Source organism: Dendropsophus ebraccatus, chromosome 3 (assembly GCF_027789765.1).
Source record: "Dendropsophus ebraccatus isolate aDenEbr1 chromosome 3, aDenEbr1.pat, whole genome shotgun sequence".
Classification (NCBI taxonomy): Eukaryota; Metazoa; Chordata; class Amphibia; order Anura; family Hylidae; genus Dendropsophus; species Dendropsophus ebraccatus.
The window spans coordinates 156,408,765-156,425,463 of NC_091456.1; the positions used below are offsets into that span (position 1 = coordinate 156,408,765).

At 39.5% G+C, this 16,699-nt stretch overlaps 1 protein-coding gene across 1 annotated transcript in view; it reads right to left on the reverse strand.

Annotated features, from left to right (window-relative positions):
* The window catches only part of FBXL17 (F-box and leucine rich repeat protein 17), a 492,871-nt gene that overhangs the window by 356,073 nt on the left and 120,099 nt on the right, over window positions 1–16,699 (reverse strand). Inside the window, exons 6-7 of the mRNA XM_069964681.1 lie at window positions 5,894–6,001; window positions 2,930–3,060 (exon numbers count right to left, since the gene is read on the reverse strand). Coding sequence (XP_069820782.1) covers window positions 2,930–3,060; window positions 5,894–6,001 — 239 coding nt within the window. The remainder of the gene's footprint in view (window positions 1–2,929; window positions 3,061–5,893; window positions 6,002–16,699) is intronic.

Genomic DNA, 16,699 nt, shown 5'->3' on the forward strand with positions numbered 1-16,699 from the left:
ATATTCTCTATATACTTTATCTATAACATTCCTGTAACATGTATCCTAATGAAGATGGCAAAAAACAACCATCAGGAAGAAACAGGGAGAAAAATGTTTTAACCATAACCTTAAAGCACACCAACTCAAAAATATGACCTTCTGCATTACTTGTCAGAGGAGTGTTCACAGGCGATATTTCCCAACTTTGCAAATCAGATCTGTTCCTTTGTTTAAAAACTAAACATTAGAGATAATTTGGTAGACTGACAAAACACGAAAGGCAAATAGATAACTTTCTAATTTGTAGGGTTCTCTTCTGATCTTGACTCTCTCAAAACAGATCAGTGGTCACAAGCTCTGTGAGTAATAAATCTTGTGGGGAAACCTCGTTATCTGAAGATTATGGGCTCTGATACACTGGCCTCGCTACCTATAATGTGCCATTTATAATATTAGCAGTGTGGTCTTTGGATCCACTGAGGCACCAGTGCCCAAGTCTGACAACTTTCTTTAATATTCATAATTACTTTGTATAGTGCCAACATATTACATAGTAAAAAAAACAACAACTCTTAAATGTAAACCAAAGTTATTGCAATTAAAAAAAAAAGTTTTATTTTTATTCATCCTACATAAAAAAACGTAAAACCAAGGACACATCTTTATCAACTTCTGCTAAGTCTAGCTGGTGAACATACGCATACTACAAGGAGTTATGCTAAATGAACAGTGTATCGACAGTATACAATGCTCTGATCACAGCGAAAGTAGTAGCTACTGTATGTATTAAAAACTTTGTATCATTCCCCTCAGACATGTTTTGCCCAAAAGCATATTCAGGGGTAATATATTCTGTAGCACTCTACAGTTGATCATCAGACAAACATCAATCCATGTCTCAATTGGGGTTCAAAACCTATATTCCTTAGACCTACAATTACATTTTTAGAATGAAGGAGCAAAGTACTTGGAGGAAACCTGCTCAAGGACCGAGAGAACACACAAGCTCCAGATGGAGATGTTGGTTAAATTTGAACCCAGGACCACAGAGCTGCAACAAAACAATGCTAACCATTGAACCAGCATACACATGCGTCCCTTATAGAAACAGCCATGAACAAAGCCATATTAGCTGGAATAAAGATCCTCATTTAACCCTTTAATTTCCTGCTATAGGTAAAGAGGACTCCTTTACATACCAGCTGTCGACAATGATTTACTGGGAAAGCAAACTTTTACTTCTTCACTTTTCTCTTATAGAAGATGTCAAATAAAATTTTATTTCCTATAAATGATCAACTCGGAAGGTTCACCAATGCGAAACAGCGAATGCGAAGTACAGTTTACATGATAAGATCAACTACACACTTTGAACATCAGCAGTAACAACAAGTAAAAGCTAGTCTTTCATTTTAGCAGTAAAGCGCTGAATTTACAGAACCCGTGCTGTTATGCTGGGAACCTATCCCTCAAGCAAGGCAGAAACAACACAGTAACGCGGCAGGATCTGCCTTCAAGGAAGAGAACGGCGTTAAGGGGAAAGTTTTGTACAGTATTTTTCCAAATGTGTTTATATATGGAGTGTACCTTTCTGACAAAAACTGACAGAACGCAGAAATGGGCAAATAACGGAAGACAAAATGTAACACAATGAAACGAATACACAAGAGAGTCAAAACATGAAAAAAAAGAAACAAATGTTTAAATGTTGTCGAAATAGCTGCTGTGTTAAAGAAAATAAAACACACTGGGGATATCCTCGGGACGACAAAACAGCCTGCGCAATCTCATGCAATGGAAGTAAAACTATAAGATGCTTTGCTCCAGCTGACATATTTAATTTAAAACATTGTCAGTCCCTGCAGAGAAATGGCCTAGTAACTATGCTATAAAATAAAGACAATCTAGAAAATGTGTCACACAAAATATGTCAGGTTTATGTAAGATGGGGAAAAAAAAGTCAGGTATAATAGTAAAACCTTCCATTAAAACTGTATATAGTATTTAATAACACATGGTGAAAGTAACCCAATTGTGTGTGGGCATTCCACGTCTACTCTTAAAGGGAACCTGTCACCAAGACAATGCTATCTAATCTATCACCATCATGTTATAGAGCAGGAAGAGCTGAGCAGATTGATATATATGTTTGTGGGAAAAGATTAAGTACAACTTGAAACATGTTGATTGAAATCCCAGCTCATTCTGTGATAAGGAGTCCAGTGGGCGGTGCCACTCAATAGACTGGACTCTTTAGCATGGAACCATCAGAGATTTCAATCAATAAATTACAAGTTATACTAAGTCTTTTCCCATAAAGATATATATCAATCTGCTCAGCACCTTCTGCTCTATAACCTAATGCCGATAGCTTAGATAGCATTTTCATGGTGATGGGTTCCCTTTAAAGAAAAAGATAAAAATTTTACCAAAACACAGAAAACAGTGCAAATTTTTCCATTATAGCTTAGTTATGTTTTTTTTGGCAGTGCCAGTTCTGCTCTTGGTAAAAGACTAACCAATATGAGGGTAAAAACTGCTGAAAAGCTGAGTAGGAACAAAGGTTAAATCGCTCTTCAGCAATCCAGTTCCTATCCCCTGACTGTCTCTAAATCCATAGCCTTATGCTTAGAGCGTGAAGTGTGAATTCTACTAACACAAACCTCTATAGCGGCAAAAATGTGCGGTTATAAAGGGTAGCCTAAGGTCACAGACAATGTAATAATCACTATCGCCATCAACACATTTAAAAAGTTAATGCTGACTGGAGTTTCCCTTTAAGTAGTTTACGTACAGATTAGGAACAGCGATTACCAGCGAGCGCCAGTGATCACTGCTGCCTTGATGGCCTTTTTTTCATTAATTTCAACCCTTCACAAGCGATTACATTGTGTATCAATCTGTACGCAGTTTTACATTGTTTTAGTTCTTTGCACGATAAGGCTACCTGTCATCAATATTCCTATTCAGGCAGAGATTCAGGGATGTGAGGTTCTGGCACTTCTTCACAATCTCCATCACCGTCTCATTATCCAGCTCATTGATGTGCCTTAAGTCAAGACTGGAAAGATTTTTAAGCTGAAAGGGAAAACAAAACATTACTACTAAAATGCATGACATATTATATATATATATATATATATATATATATATATATATATATATATATATATATTTCACATTAGAGCTGTAAACAGCAGCAATTAGAGCAGCAAACAGCAGCAATCTCCAGCACTAATTATTAAAAGACTCCCAAAATGAGGGCTTGGGGGGTATGTTTCTTTACCTTTTCTTTCAACCAGAATTGATATAAAGCCCCCAATACCTCTCTCAGGCCATGACGTAGTGTACAGATCAAGGGGCAGTCAACTCATCAAGTGGCAGGTACACAAATGAATTCACAACTGACTAGCAAGAGCTGCATTTTGAAGATTAAAAGATTTTACAGTAAAGTTAATTTTTTCATAGTCACATATAGTCATAGTCATACAATATATATGGGAAATCAACCCATTCAATGGTAAATCATTGGGAATATTTGGAACACAAAAAGAAGTGATCAAACTTGAAATATAAAGCTGGGTTCACACTACATTTTTTGCAAAAAAAAAAAAACAGATGGAAAAATGGATTCATTTGTGTGCATCTATTTTTCCACTGACTTCTATTATAATGAAAATCCATCACATTGACCACATTTCTGTGCATATTTAAAAAAAAAAAAGTAAAAAAAAAAATGCATTTTTTTGAGAATGACACAAATATTATATTTTCACATGATCTGCTGCCATCTGGTTTGTATGTGTGTTTGTCAGATGTTTTTATCACATACAGAAATATAATTGCAATCATATTATGAGTAACAAAAGCTTATATTGACAGTTAGAAGGAGTTAATGCAGCAAGTCAATATTTGCAGTGTTGATCCTTCTTCTTCAGGACCTCTGCAATTCTCTCTGGCATGCTCTCAATCAACTTCTGGACCACATCCTGACTGAGAGCAGTCAACTCTTTCTAGGCCATGGACCCCAAATCTCTATGTTTTGTTCCCTGAGCTATTTAGTTATCACCTTTGTTTATGGCAAGGTGCTCCATCATGCTGGAGAAGGCATTGTTGATCGCCAAACTGCTCTTGGACGGTTGGGAGAAGTTGCTCTTGGAGAACATTCTGGTACCATTTTTTTATTCATGGCTGTGGAAAGACTGTGAGAGAGCAGATTCCCTTGGCTGAGAAGCAACCCCACACATGATTGGTTTCAGGATGCTTTACAGTTTGCATGAGACAAGCCTGGTGGTAGCGCTCATCTTGTCTTCTCCGAATAAGCTGTTTTCCAGATGTCCCAAGCAATCGGAAAGGGGATTCATCAGAGAAAATGACTTTACCCCAGTCCTCAGCAGTCCACTCCCTGTACCTTTTGCAAAATATCAGTCTGTCCCTGATGTTTTTTCCGGAGACAAGTGGCTTCTTTGCTGCCCTCCTTGAGACCAGGCCTTGCTCCAAGAGTCTCCACCTCACAGTGCGTGCAGATGCACTCACACCTGCCTGCTGCCATTCCTGAGCAAGCGCTGCGCTGCTGGTAGCCCGATCCCGCAGCTAAAACACTTTTAAGAGATGGTCCAGGCGCTTGCTGGTCTTTCTTGGGCGCCCTGGAGCCTTTTTGGCAACAATGGAACCTCTCTCCTTGAAGTTCTTGATGATGCGATAGACTGTGGTTGCAATCTTTCTAGCTGCGATACTCTTCCCAGTTAGGCCATTTTTGTGCAGTGCAATGATGACTGCACATGTTTCTTTAGAGATAACCATGGTTAACAGAGGAGAAACAATGATGCCAAGCACCAGCCTCCTTTTAAAGTGTCCAGTGGTGTCATTCTTACTTAATCATGACAGATTGATCTCCAGCCCTGTCCTCATCAACACCCACACCTGTGTTAATGGAGCAATCACTGAAACAATGTTAGCTGGTCCTTTTAAGGCAGGGCTGCAATGATGTTGAAATGTGTTTTGGGGGATAAAGTTCATTTTATAGGCAAATATTAACTTTGCAAGTAATTGCTGTTAAGCTGATCACTCTTTATAACATTCTGGAGTTTATGCAAATTGTCATTTTAAAAACTGAAGTAGTAGACTTTGTAAAAATTTATATTTGTATCATTATCAAAACTTTTAGCCATGACTGTAGAATCCAGCCCAGTGTGAGCCCAGTCTAACTCCAGTGAAGTCCAGCTGAACAGAATGTGTCACTTACTGTTCTTTGCAGCTGATTCAGATTCATCCTCCAGAATAATAAGGACTTTGAGCACCCCACACTACTCCTTCTCTTTTCTGTGCTCAGTAGTCCTCGATATTCATGAGCACCAACTCCCTCTGCCCACTGGCCGCTGATTGGCAGTTATCTACCTATACTGTGTATATATACTGTGTATAGGGAGTCAGCTGTGAATCAATAGCCGGAGGGCAGAGGGAGCTGGTGCGGCACAAAGCCTATTCTTCTGCATATCATGAGAACGGCCGAACAGAATGATGTACAGTAAGTAATACACTGTTCTAATAAGCATTTCTTTCACTACCTTATGTTGCCTTCATTTAAGGAAGCATATACCTGGTGACAAATTTTCATACAAAATGAAACTTGAGCAGCGACTGATTGTTTTGGGGCAAAACTAGACAGTTTCCTTTTTTACAGTTTTTAAATTCAACACAAGGAAGCGGCACAAGTCGAAAAAAGCGCAGCACAGGTCAAGCAGAATTTTTTTTCCATGAGCGTGTGGGTGTCTAATAGAGTATAGTTTTAACTGTGGTCACTAGCTGTATGTAAGGAAGAATTGTCCTAATAAAGGGTCTTGATAATCAGATATGCTTTCAATTCGTAAAGGAAACTATCCAACACATTTTCTGAGACTTGACTACTTACATTTGTAAGGCTGATGACTCCCCTAGAGGTAACTGAGCAGCCCATGAAACCAACATATTCCAGCTCTGGACAGTGTTCTGCAAAAGCTTCCACAGACTTATCAGACACCTGATGGAACAAAAGAAGAGAACTTTGTAACTCACGTTATATATGTATACATCACACATTATCGCATTTACAAAATTAATCAGCCATTACACATGAACACCAGCTCTAACATTCACAAAAAAGTTGTCAAGAGACGTAAAACAATAGACATTTTTTTAAATTATTGCATAAACTTGAAAAAACAGCTTTGGACCATAACATACACAAACACTCAATCACAAGTTCATGTGTATTCAAAGCGAAGAGGCAAAAAGGCTGGTGTCAGACTCCTCTGGTGGCAACTTGCCTCAGGAGAATTATACAAATGAGAATTCTGGCACATTAGTATAATAGTAGTAAATTTGTGTTTTTTGGACAAAAGCTGTAGCCATTGTGCAACGGTTCATTGAGTTAGTTTGTTTTTTTTTAAGCTAAAGCTAGAAGTGGATTGAAACGCAATAAGAAATATAAGATAGGTTGTTTGGTCAGGAGAGTTTTTTTATTCTACTTTAGGGTACGTTCATACGAACCGGATCCGCAGCGGATTTCTCGCTGCACCACTGCGGATCCCTGCCCAGTAACTTCTATGGGCAGACAAACTCACAGCTGGATGCACATCCCGCTGTAAGTTTGTCCGCAGTCGGCCCCGTTAACCCCCCACCGTCCCCGTCCCAGCTTGCTTCGGGGGTTCTCAACACGTCCTGCTCGGCCAATCAGTGTGCTACCCCAGCGCACTGATTGGCTGAGCGAGACATGAAGACACCGGGAGCCCAAAGCAAACCGGAGCTGGGACCCGGTGATGTATACACTCTGGCAGCCGGGGGGTCAACAGGGCGGGCTGCGGACAAACTTGCAGTGGGATGTGCATCCAGCTGTAAGTTTGTCTTCCCATAGAGTTTTACTGGGCAGGGATCTGCAGCGGGTCTCGCTGCGAATTCGCTGTGAGAAATCCGCTGCAGATCCGGTACGTGTGAACGTACCCTTAAAGTGTCAATTCAGCCAGGAGGCGGGAGAAGACGCACTGCGTCCTCTCCCGGCACTGTGTCATGAGATCAGTCAGACTGAGAAGTCGTTGTCCTAGCTAGACAATACCGTAAAACTTTTCCCTCAAGCTGGACCCAAAAAGAATGCACTAAAAACAGAAGCGTGTGAAACCAGCCAAATGGAATACATCCCATATGCCAGTTAGTTCCTCTATGGAGTTGAAGTTTTGTTGAACTTTATTAAAACTTTTCCATGAAATCATCCTTCAAAAACATTATGTTTTGTCCATTATGACTATGTATGACTTTAAGTAAATACATATTATCGCATAGTGCAGAGGCTATATAATCGATGGTAAATGTCCTTCGACATTTTTCTGCCTGTATAATGTTACTACAATGAAGTCTCCATGGTGTCTCAGGTCGGATCACTTAAAACTGATAGTTATGTTATTTCCTAAATAAACTGTATGAATGTCATGCTGAATGGACAAACTGTACGTGAACTTTGTACATTAACAAAATCTAGAACAGAACATTACGGCTTGTCAGACGCAGCTAACTTGTAATCACCGCACAATGGTTAAATCAATATCAACCGCATACAGTGTATATCCTACTCAGGAATCCATTTGTGACCCATCCAAACTGTCCAGCATCAAATAAGAATTAACTTTATGCCTTTCCTTTTTATCACATATAAAGTGTTAAATTATTAGCTATATAAGTAAATACTACATCTACCCTAAAAAGTCTGCAAACTTAAAGCTCTATAGTGTAAATTAAAATGAGGGGAAAAAAAGTGTTTTTGTATTTTACTTTTAAGCTCAGATATTACTGCTTGACGTACCACCTCAGCGCCTGAGGGCGACCCATAAAAGCCAAACCTGGGAGAAAAAAAAAGTGATTTTCAAAGTTTGCTAACAAAATAGTTCTGTATAGGTCTAAGCAATATGGTCAAAAAATAAAACCTCAATTTTTTTCAACATTATCAACCATCAAAATCTCCTCTTCTCTTTTTTTTGTCAAATAAAATGAACATTTTACTACTTGCAGGCAGCCTCAAATACTATTTTAAAGGAACTTTATAGCTTCACATAGTAACAGTGGCCTCAGATAAGCAGTTATGCCCATTATATGGCTCCAAATAGTAGAGAAGCCTCTCCGTGTCTCCACATACTCCATATACAGAGGTCTTTCTCTGTGCATCCATATAGTAGTTAGGCCCCTCTGTACCTCTATATAGTAGTTGGGTCTTCTCTGTACATCCATATAGGTAGCCCCCCCCCCACCAGTAAGTAGTGTCCTTATGTAGCTATCGCTAGCATAAGTAGTCAACCTGTCAGTAAAATGTATACCCCATGTAGGTTATTCCCCTGTAGTATGCCCCCCAGGTGACTTCTCTGCAGTGAGCACCCCCTGTAGGTAACCCACTCCGTAATCAAACCTCCCCTCCATCCTTGGAATACATTGAACAGAGGCCACTATCATAATATCCATAATATTCAACTTCACTGGAACGTCAACAAACCAATATTAACATAAATGTTTCTTTCTACCTCCTGTGACGTAAAGAACAATCAATGAATTGCATGCTCAATCATTGGCTGAGGCGTGTCCCCGCTGTGGCCAATGACAGGCTGTGTGGGCAGTTTCCGCATGGTCGCCACATCAAAGCCAAGAAGCCAAGAGGGGGCTGGGAGCAGCGTATCAAGGCAGACGAGTATGCTTTTTATTTATCTTGAAAGGGGTTATCCAGCACTACCAAAACATGGCCACTTTGTTCCAGAGACAGCACCATTCTTATCTCCAGTTCAGGTGCGGTTTGCAATTAAACTTTATTCACTACAATGGAACTGAGTTACAAAACCTGCACCCAAACTGGAGACAAGAGTGGTGTTGTCTCTGGAAAAAAGTGGCCATGTTTTGGGAGCGCCCTTTAAGGTCTTCTACTTTCAGGGCATCTAAAGCATTTATAAAATTGACTAATATACTTGGAACAACCAGTGCCACTAAAAGACCAAGAAAAAAAGAAAATGTGATAATACTAGAATATTTTATCAGTCTGTATAAAAGATTTTCGACCTGTTGGCAGGATAGAGCATATGAAGCATTAACATTACTTCCCTGACATTATACCAATTTTTGCTGAAGTACAAATCGGCAATAAAAGTATTAAACGCCAAGTTGCTTGTCTTGGTCATGATAGATATGTGGTATCCATTACAAAGCAAATAAAACATTTGTTTTGCTAGTAATAGAGACAAATAGGAGAGAATGTAATAAAAACAAAAGCATCATTAACATGCCAAATGACAGTAAGCTAAATTTATGGTTATGCATCTAAAGCGCAATAATGAGCAAAACCATATTCCAACGATAGCTGGTTCGAATCCAGAAGGAAATGGTCATACATTCTGCCAATTACAGCGTAGTTGTATTATACACTTGACGTCCGCACTAGAATATTTGAACATGCATATATTTGTAGCTACTGTATAAGGAAGTAAGTGCTCTGACTACAGAAATATACAGTACATTGCCAACTTAAAATATTACTTATGAAGCATCGCAAGAGAAAGAACGCTATATAGGCACTTAAATTACGGAACGCTCTACAAGCAACAAAATATAACAATTTAAAAATACATTACAAGACGAGAAATGAAGTGCGTACTGATTTCCTAAGCTAGCACAATATACAAGTTATCTAAATAAATTACATAGACAATTAAAGTGAAATATGGTGTAAAACTACATTATATCCGGCCCAGTCTTCAGCTCTACTGTTAGGGTCCTATTCCACGGGCCGAGGAGGGCCTGATCAACGATGTAAACGAGCGGCGATCTGCTAGATCACTGCTCGTTTACTGGGCCTATTCCACGGCCCGATGATCGTTGGCCGTCAGAATGGCCGGCCGGCCACACTCAGTCAATCACAGACCGCGGTGGTCCCGGCCTGTGATTGGCTGAGCGCTCCGCCAGCTGACCGGCCATTCTGAAGATAGAGCGCGCAGGACCCGGGGATGAAGACAGCGTGGAGAAGAAGCCTGGACAGGTAATGTATTACTGCTGCTGCTGCTGCTTGTAAAATTGTCAGTCGCCCGCCGTGCACCGCTATTCAACCGTAGCGATGCGCGGTGGGGGAACGATGGTTTTAGGTCTGGCCCTAAATGAACGATCAGCCGATGACACGATCGATCGATTTTTTAACTATTAACGATAAACGATCACAAGCGAGATTGTTTATGGTTAACCTGAAATTGTTCCCAATATTACACAGAACGATAGTCATTAGTTATGATCATTACAATGATCATTACTATGATCAGTTACTCCATCTGATCCCAGCAAAAGAAGGAACAATTTGGAATTACACTGAACGATTAGTGAAGAAATGCAGAATTACAGCGAACAATTAATGATAATTTTAGGTTCAGATCTAAATCAACTATCAACGACACAGGAACGATTTTTCCCGAATTACACAGGACGATTACCATTTAAATTTGAACGATATAACGGTTTACCGCATGATAATTGTCCTGTGTAATAGGGCCCTTAGTGTGAATACACCCTAAGAGGACACAGCTGTCCTCAGGTTGTTTATGGTGTTACAATTTAGCTCCACTCACTTTAAGGAACTGAGCTGCAAAACCACACCCAAATTGAGGACAAGAATTGCTGTTTTGGGAAGAAAGTGTCCTAGTGCCCATTGACAAGAAAACCAGCTTGAGTCTTCTGCCACTTTCGAATGTCAGTATTATGATACATATTTTACACTAAAATGGGTCTAAGACATTGAAAGGGAGCACATTATTTTATTATAGTTCTTCTCTTTGTAAAAAGTACTCCTATTTTTGGCTTCTAAATACTGACTTTTGTATCAAACTGGCCTTAAATGGGTTTTCTGAAGGGAGGAAAAAAAAAAACTAATAGCATTAGCTCCTATTGAAGTGAAAAGAAGCTGTGGCTGCAGTGCCTGATGCTACCACTAGACTAAGCAGTCATTTACTACAAAAAAAATAGTAAAAAACATGACAACAACACTGCAAAAAGTCAAAGTATCAATACAGGTGTAAGGTGTGTTTATACTTTTCGATCTTCAATTGCAATTACTGAATACAAAGCAAGAAATCCTCCATTCATGGTGTGTTCCTATTTTTGCATTCAAAAACTGCAATTAAAACTTGAATGTGTGAAAACTTGTTAACATGCAATCAATCGACAATGATTGACACTGACAAGTAAAAAAAAAAAAAAAAAAAAAAAGATCTCAGCTCATGCCAGATATTCAATGTTAAAGAGGCACTGTCATCACAAAAAACTTTTGAGATGTCAAAAGTTTTGATCAGTTCAGGTATAAGTGTTCATACCCTGACTGATCGTGAGAACAAGCCTGGGAGAAGTCTATGCCCAGTGCAGTCTTCTCCTGGTTCTGTGTCATGTGATAAGATGGCCACATAATTAAAGTCTATGGGGCGTATCTTTTTCACTGACACAGAGCGAGGAGCAGTCCCCTCCCCTCTCATTCTATTGATCGATTGAGTCTGAACACTCGGACCCAGACCACCAAAAACTTTTGACATGTCTCTCTGACATGTTAAAAGTTTTTCGTGATGACAGTGCCACTTTACTATCATAATTTCCAAAATTTTTCTAACGTTGCTTTCCAAGAGCCACAACTTTTTTTTTCCCCCCAACACAGCAGTATGATGGCTTCTTTTCTTGTGGGATCAGTTGTATTTTTAATGTTGTCATTCAATGTAACTTTTCAGTGTGACAGCACTTCCCATTTATACTAAATAACGCACATACATTAAGTACAGTAGTTGCCTTTTGAGGTCAACCCAAGCCTTTAACTATGACTGCACAGACAGAGCCAATGACACCTGACAAAGTATTAACACAGACAACAATTTAAAGCCCATCAAAGCTAATAGGGTCAAGTTCTGTAGGTAAATTTTAGACATTGAAAAGCCCTTGCATACAACTATCCATAAAAGTAGGGAGGAAAGTTCCACAAGATCAAATCTTAATTATGCAAATATTGGAGTTTCTGAAAAGAGTGTTTTTGTTCGAAGAGTAAAAAAAAAAGAGAAAAGAAATTAACATACTAAATATGACCTCTTGTCAACAAGGTCGGAGACATTTACAACTAATCACATTAAAAGAAGTCCATTAGCGTTCATTGTAAAATCTGTAATAATTTCATTGCCTGTTTGACCTTCATTGACTTCCACTCACTGTGGTTTGCTTGATGTTAGTTTTGCTCTGCAAGGGTAATATCGCCTGATGAGAAAAGATTTATAAGCCAGGGTCTCAACAATTGTGAATGAGGAAGAGGTTGGCATGAAACTAATGGTTTAGATATTTAGCACCTCTCAGAAAGATCTATGGTAAATTGCGTGCAGCCTAACTATTCCGCAATAATTTATTGCACTGGTTTGCATAACTGCTGCTGGGCTTCTTAAGACTAGAATTCTACATTTAATTATATAGATTAAAATGCAATAAAATATTACATTTTTACAAATAAATGAAACACTGTACCGCAGATTTATTGTGAATTGCTCAACTTGTCTTAGGCGGCAGCGGAGTTTGCTGATACAAGTATAATAAAAATAGAAGCTTTAACAGTAAAGGTTTTTTTGTCCTTAAAAATTACGTTTAATTTCGAAAGTTACATTTATGTTACTACTCAATCTCTCTACCACTCTTCCTCTCCATAAAATGTGATATTGTGTAGGTTCTTGTGCTGCCAAAACAGATCCAAGTCCATGGACTTCACATGACTTCTGAAAGTGTCCTGTGGTATTTGGCACCAAGTAGTTAGAAACACATTGTTCAGGGCATCCTATCTACCTCTTTCCCTTCTTCCCACAATGCCCTCATGGGAACACTACACAAAAACTCCTCCCTTGGAGGTGCTCTGACCCAGTCAACTAACCACTTTAGTTATTTGGACCATGACAATGTCTCGTTCACAAGTTCCTTACGCTTGTCTTACATAGGATTCTATGCCTCTTGCGATAAGAGAATGTTATAAAAACATTGCTGCTTCCTACCAAAATCAATGCCACACACACACACTATCTATGTATTGGGTTGATCAGTAATCCCGCACATAAGGTGGATTTGCTGAGTGTTCCCATAGCTGAGCCTACAGGTAAAGATATTGACCATTTAAATGCTGTATGGTGTATTTTCTCCAATTTTCCTCAATATGTAGACAAACTGTAACTGACTGTTGAGGTCATTTCAATGTTAAACTGGGGTCATACAAAATTAAAGGGATTTTTTATTTTATTTTATCATGGACTTTGACAACTTTGAAGTTAGAATGTCTGTGCACTGCATAAAGTATGGTGAGGGTTCAGCATCACAAATGCTTAGAAGTATTATCAACTGCACTTAGTATGACTCCATGTGCTTAAAGGGGTTGGCCACTTAATAGTAAAAAAAAATCAGTGTACAGTATTAGTAACTATACTCACTGTATAAACTGACAGGAGCTCCCTGTGTGACTCAGAGAGCTAAAATTAGACTACCTTCCTCCAGACTGTGCTGCCCTGCTCTTTGGGGTTTCTGTCCATAAAATGGCCGACATGGAGGAGCATGTGACCAGGCCCCGTCCCAAAGTGTCCATCACTGAGCCTGTATATGCCTATGGAGGACACAGGGTCACATGCTCCTCCATGCCGGCCATCTTATGGACAGAAACATCACAGAGCAGGACAGCACAGCCTGGAGGAGGGGCGTTTGATATTAGTCCTATAAGGTACACAGGGAGCTGCTGTCAGTATATACAGTGAGTACACTTACTAATTCTGTACACTGAACTATTTTACTATAAAGTGGCCAACCCCTTTATGTGATAATTTTTATTTAGTCTTTTATTTATACAGAGATTTGACATATCCTTAAAAGTTTGAAAAAATGAAAAAAAAAAAACACAGCTTGTTAGTTTTGTCCTATTGGCGTTAGTATGCCATTGTCTGGACATTTCGGGAAATTGTGACCTTAATCAACAGGGTATCTGTATTAACAAGAATCACATATGTTACACTATGTGGAATAAAGTCAAGTGAATTTTTCACATAATATGTGAAACATATGTGATTCCCATTATTATTACAGATACCCTGTTGATAAAGGTCACAATTGCCCAAAACGTCCAGACAATGACATACTAACGCCACTATAATAAAAATAACAAGCTGTGTTTTTCCGTGCTTTCCATACTGAAAAGGATATGTCAAATTTCTATATAAATGAAATACTGTAAATAGAAAAAATTATGCATATGGAGTTGGAGTTATAAGACCCAGGTAAGAACAATATTTTGGCTACTAATACAGATGAGCGAATCTACAGTAGAAACAAAGCAAATCGCTTAGTTCCTATCGGGATTCTGCTCATGAGGCTGCAGGCTTTGAATTCTGCTCCGCTCTGTGCCGCTCCTGCCCGGGTGCTGGGAAAGGATGGATCCGGTCTTGGGGAAACTTGCTTCTTTCCTACTGTAGATTCGCTCATCTCTAGCTACTAAGGCTTCTACAAGGTTAACAACACCTGAAAATAAACTTGCAAGCCATTGTTAACAGTCACCCAATATAGAAGTGTCAAAGGGTAACTACAATTGGCCTGAGTCCTGACAGACCTGATCGATAGGGCAGGTACTTGTTACTCTTCAACGCTGAATTATATATAATTTTGAAAATATTTATCTGTCATAACAAGGCAAAATTTTGTATAGGAAACCTACTTTTCTTTGTTCTGTTCTTGGAACAATAAGAAAAAAAAATAAAATTCATTTGCTAAACTGTTCTCTTTCTACGTTGCTTTCTCAAACACGGCAGAAGCAGCATGTTGGAAAGACTTATTCTTTCATCTCTGATAAGACAAATTTAAGGTCAACCTCTTGATATCAGCAGATCAGGATGCACAGTACGTGGTAGGAAGCTTGGATTAACCAGCACTTATGAAATCATTATAATTCCAAAAGGTGGGCTGACAATTATTTTAAAGGTTAACCTCACTGCTTTACGAGAGCAGTCTATTAGATGAAGAATGAAATGATTAGACCATTCATCACAGAGAACACTGTTTAAAACATATAATTTTGAGCTTTTCAATGTACAAGAGCAGGATAAAACTCTGAGTGTTTGGATGTTTTATGCAAATGAAAAAGCAGATATGCCAACCAAAAGAAAAAAAATGCTAAAAAAAACATCATTGTGTACAGAAAATATATGCTATTACATTTCTTGAAGTTCATCAACTGTGTAACTCTAGTGTCCAACAAATAGTCACTTTAGGTGCTTTTTTAATTTGTAGAAAATAGTAATAATTTTCCTGTTTAAGAAAATCTTTCCATATCAAATGTTCACACGTGTGAGTAGTAAGACTAAAATAGGTCAAATGAAGAAAATAACTCAGTACTTCCATTACTTCCAATATTAAACATTGATCAGGTTAAAGAAAACTTCTGGGCTGGGGTGATTTTTGGCAGAGTGCCAAGGAGGGGGGAGGATGAAAGAAGTAACATGCTCTCACGGGCTTCACTCCATTGCTGATGCTGGTATCCCGCAGCTCCGGTCCCCCAGTCCCTGGCCACTGCCTGGTAAGAGAGGGCACCTGGGACGTGACGCATTAGTCCAGCTAAGCCAGTCCGTCGCCTTAGTGGTGTTCCTCCTCGGCCGCTGACTGGCTGAGCGGGCCTGACATCATGTGCCAGGACCCCACTCATACCCAGAAGTGGATCTGCGGGATACTGGCATCAGCACTGGAGCGGGGAAGGTAAAAGCATGATACTTGATACTTTGCCAAAAATCATCCCAGCCCAGAATTTTCCTTTAAGAATTACCCTTCCAGTAAGTAAAAGTAAGCTACCAGAGATGAGCAAACCCAAGCGTGAGGCATTTGAACAATGCCACCACGAGCATCAATAAACCTGGGCATGCTCGAGGTTTGCTCATCTCTAAAAGCTACATATTGATTGCACATTTGATACTGGATGCCTGTAAGTACCTTAACTATGAACTGTATTATTATTAAACCTGCATGGTGATGGAAATAAGAAAAATATAAAAATAAACCATATGCCAGATTTTTGAAATTTCACCCCCCCCCCCTCAAAAAAATATAAAAGTTATCAGAAAGTAAGGTACAACAAATTCATATTTTTCCATTGTCCCTCCAAAAATTGGTTAACAAAAGTTAATGGAGAAGTCCGGCCATTCCTATATTTGGCAGCCGATAGGGGAGAAATTGATTACAAGTAGGAACTTACCTCTCTCCGTGCCCATGGTGAGCATTAGGTCCGCCCTTGGGACCCCCATCAGGCTCTGGGATCTCCGGCACTGACACTTCACAACCCAGATGAATGACTGGCCGCTTAGACCAAGTCACTGATTGACTGAGCAGCAAGTCTATCAGTCAGGACAGGCCTCCCCCCAAGTAGTGACGTCATCACAACTCAGGAAAAAATGCCTTCAGGCTGTGATCCCGAGGCCGGTCCCGCCGCTCACCGCGGGCATGGGGAGAGGTTCCTACTTGTAATCAATCTCCTTCCTGCCCTTGCTGGCTACAGAATTTTAACCCCTTCACGACAGAGCCCTTTGATGCACAAAAGTCTGGGACAAATTAATGCAATGTTCTTTCCTTCTAAGGGCCATAGTGCTTTTATTTTCCCACCTACAGGGCTGGTTGGGGAGTCATTTTTTGCGCCATGATC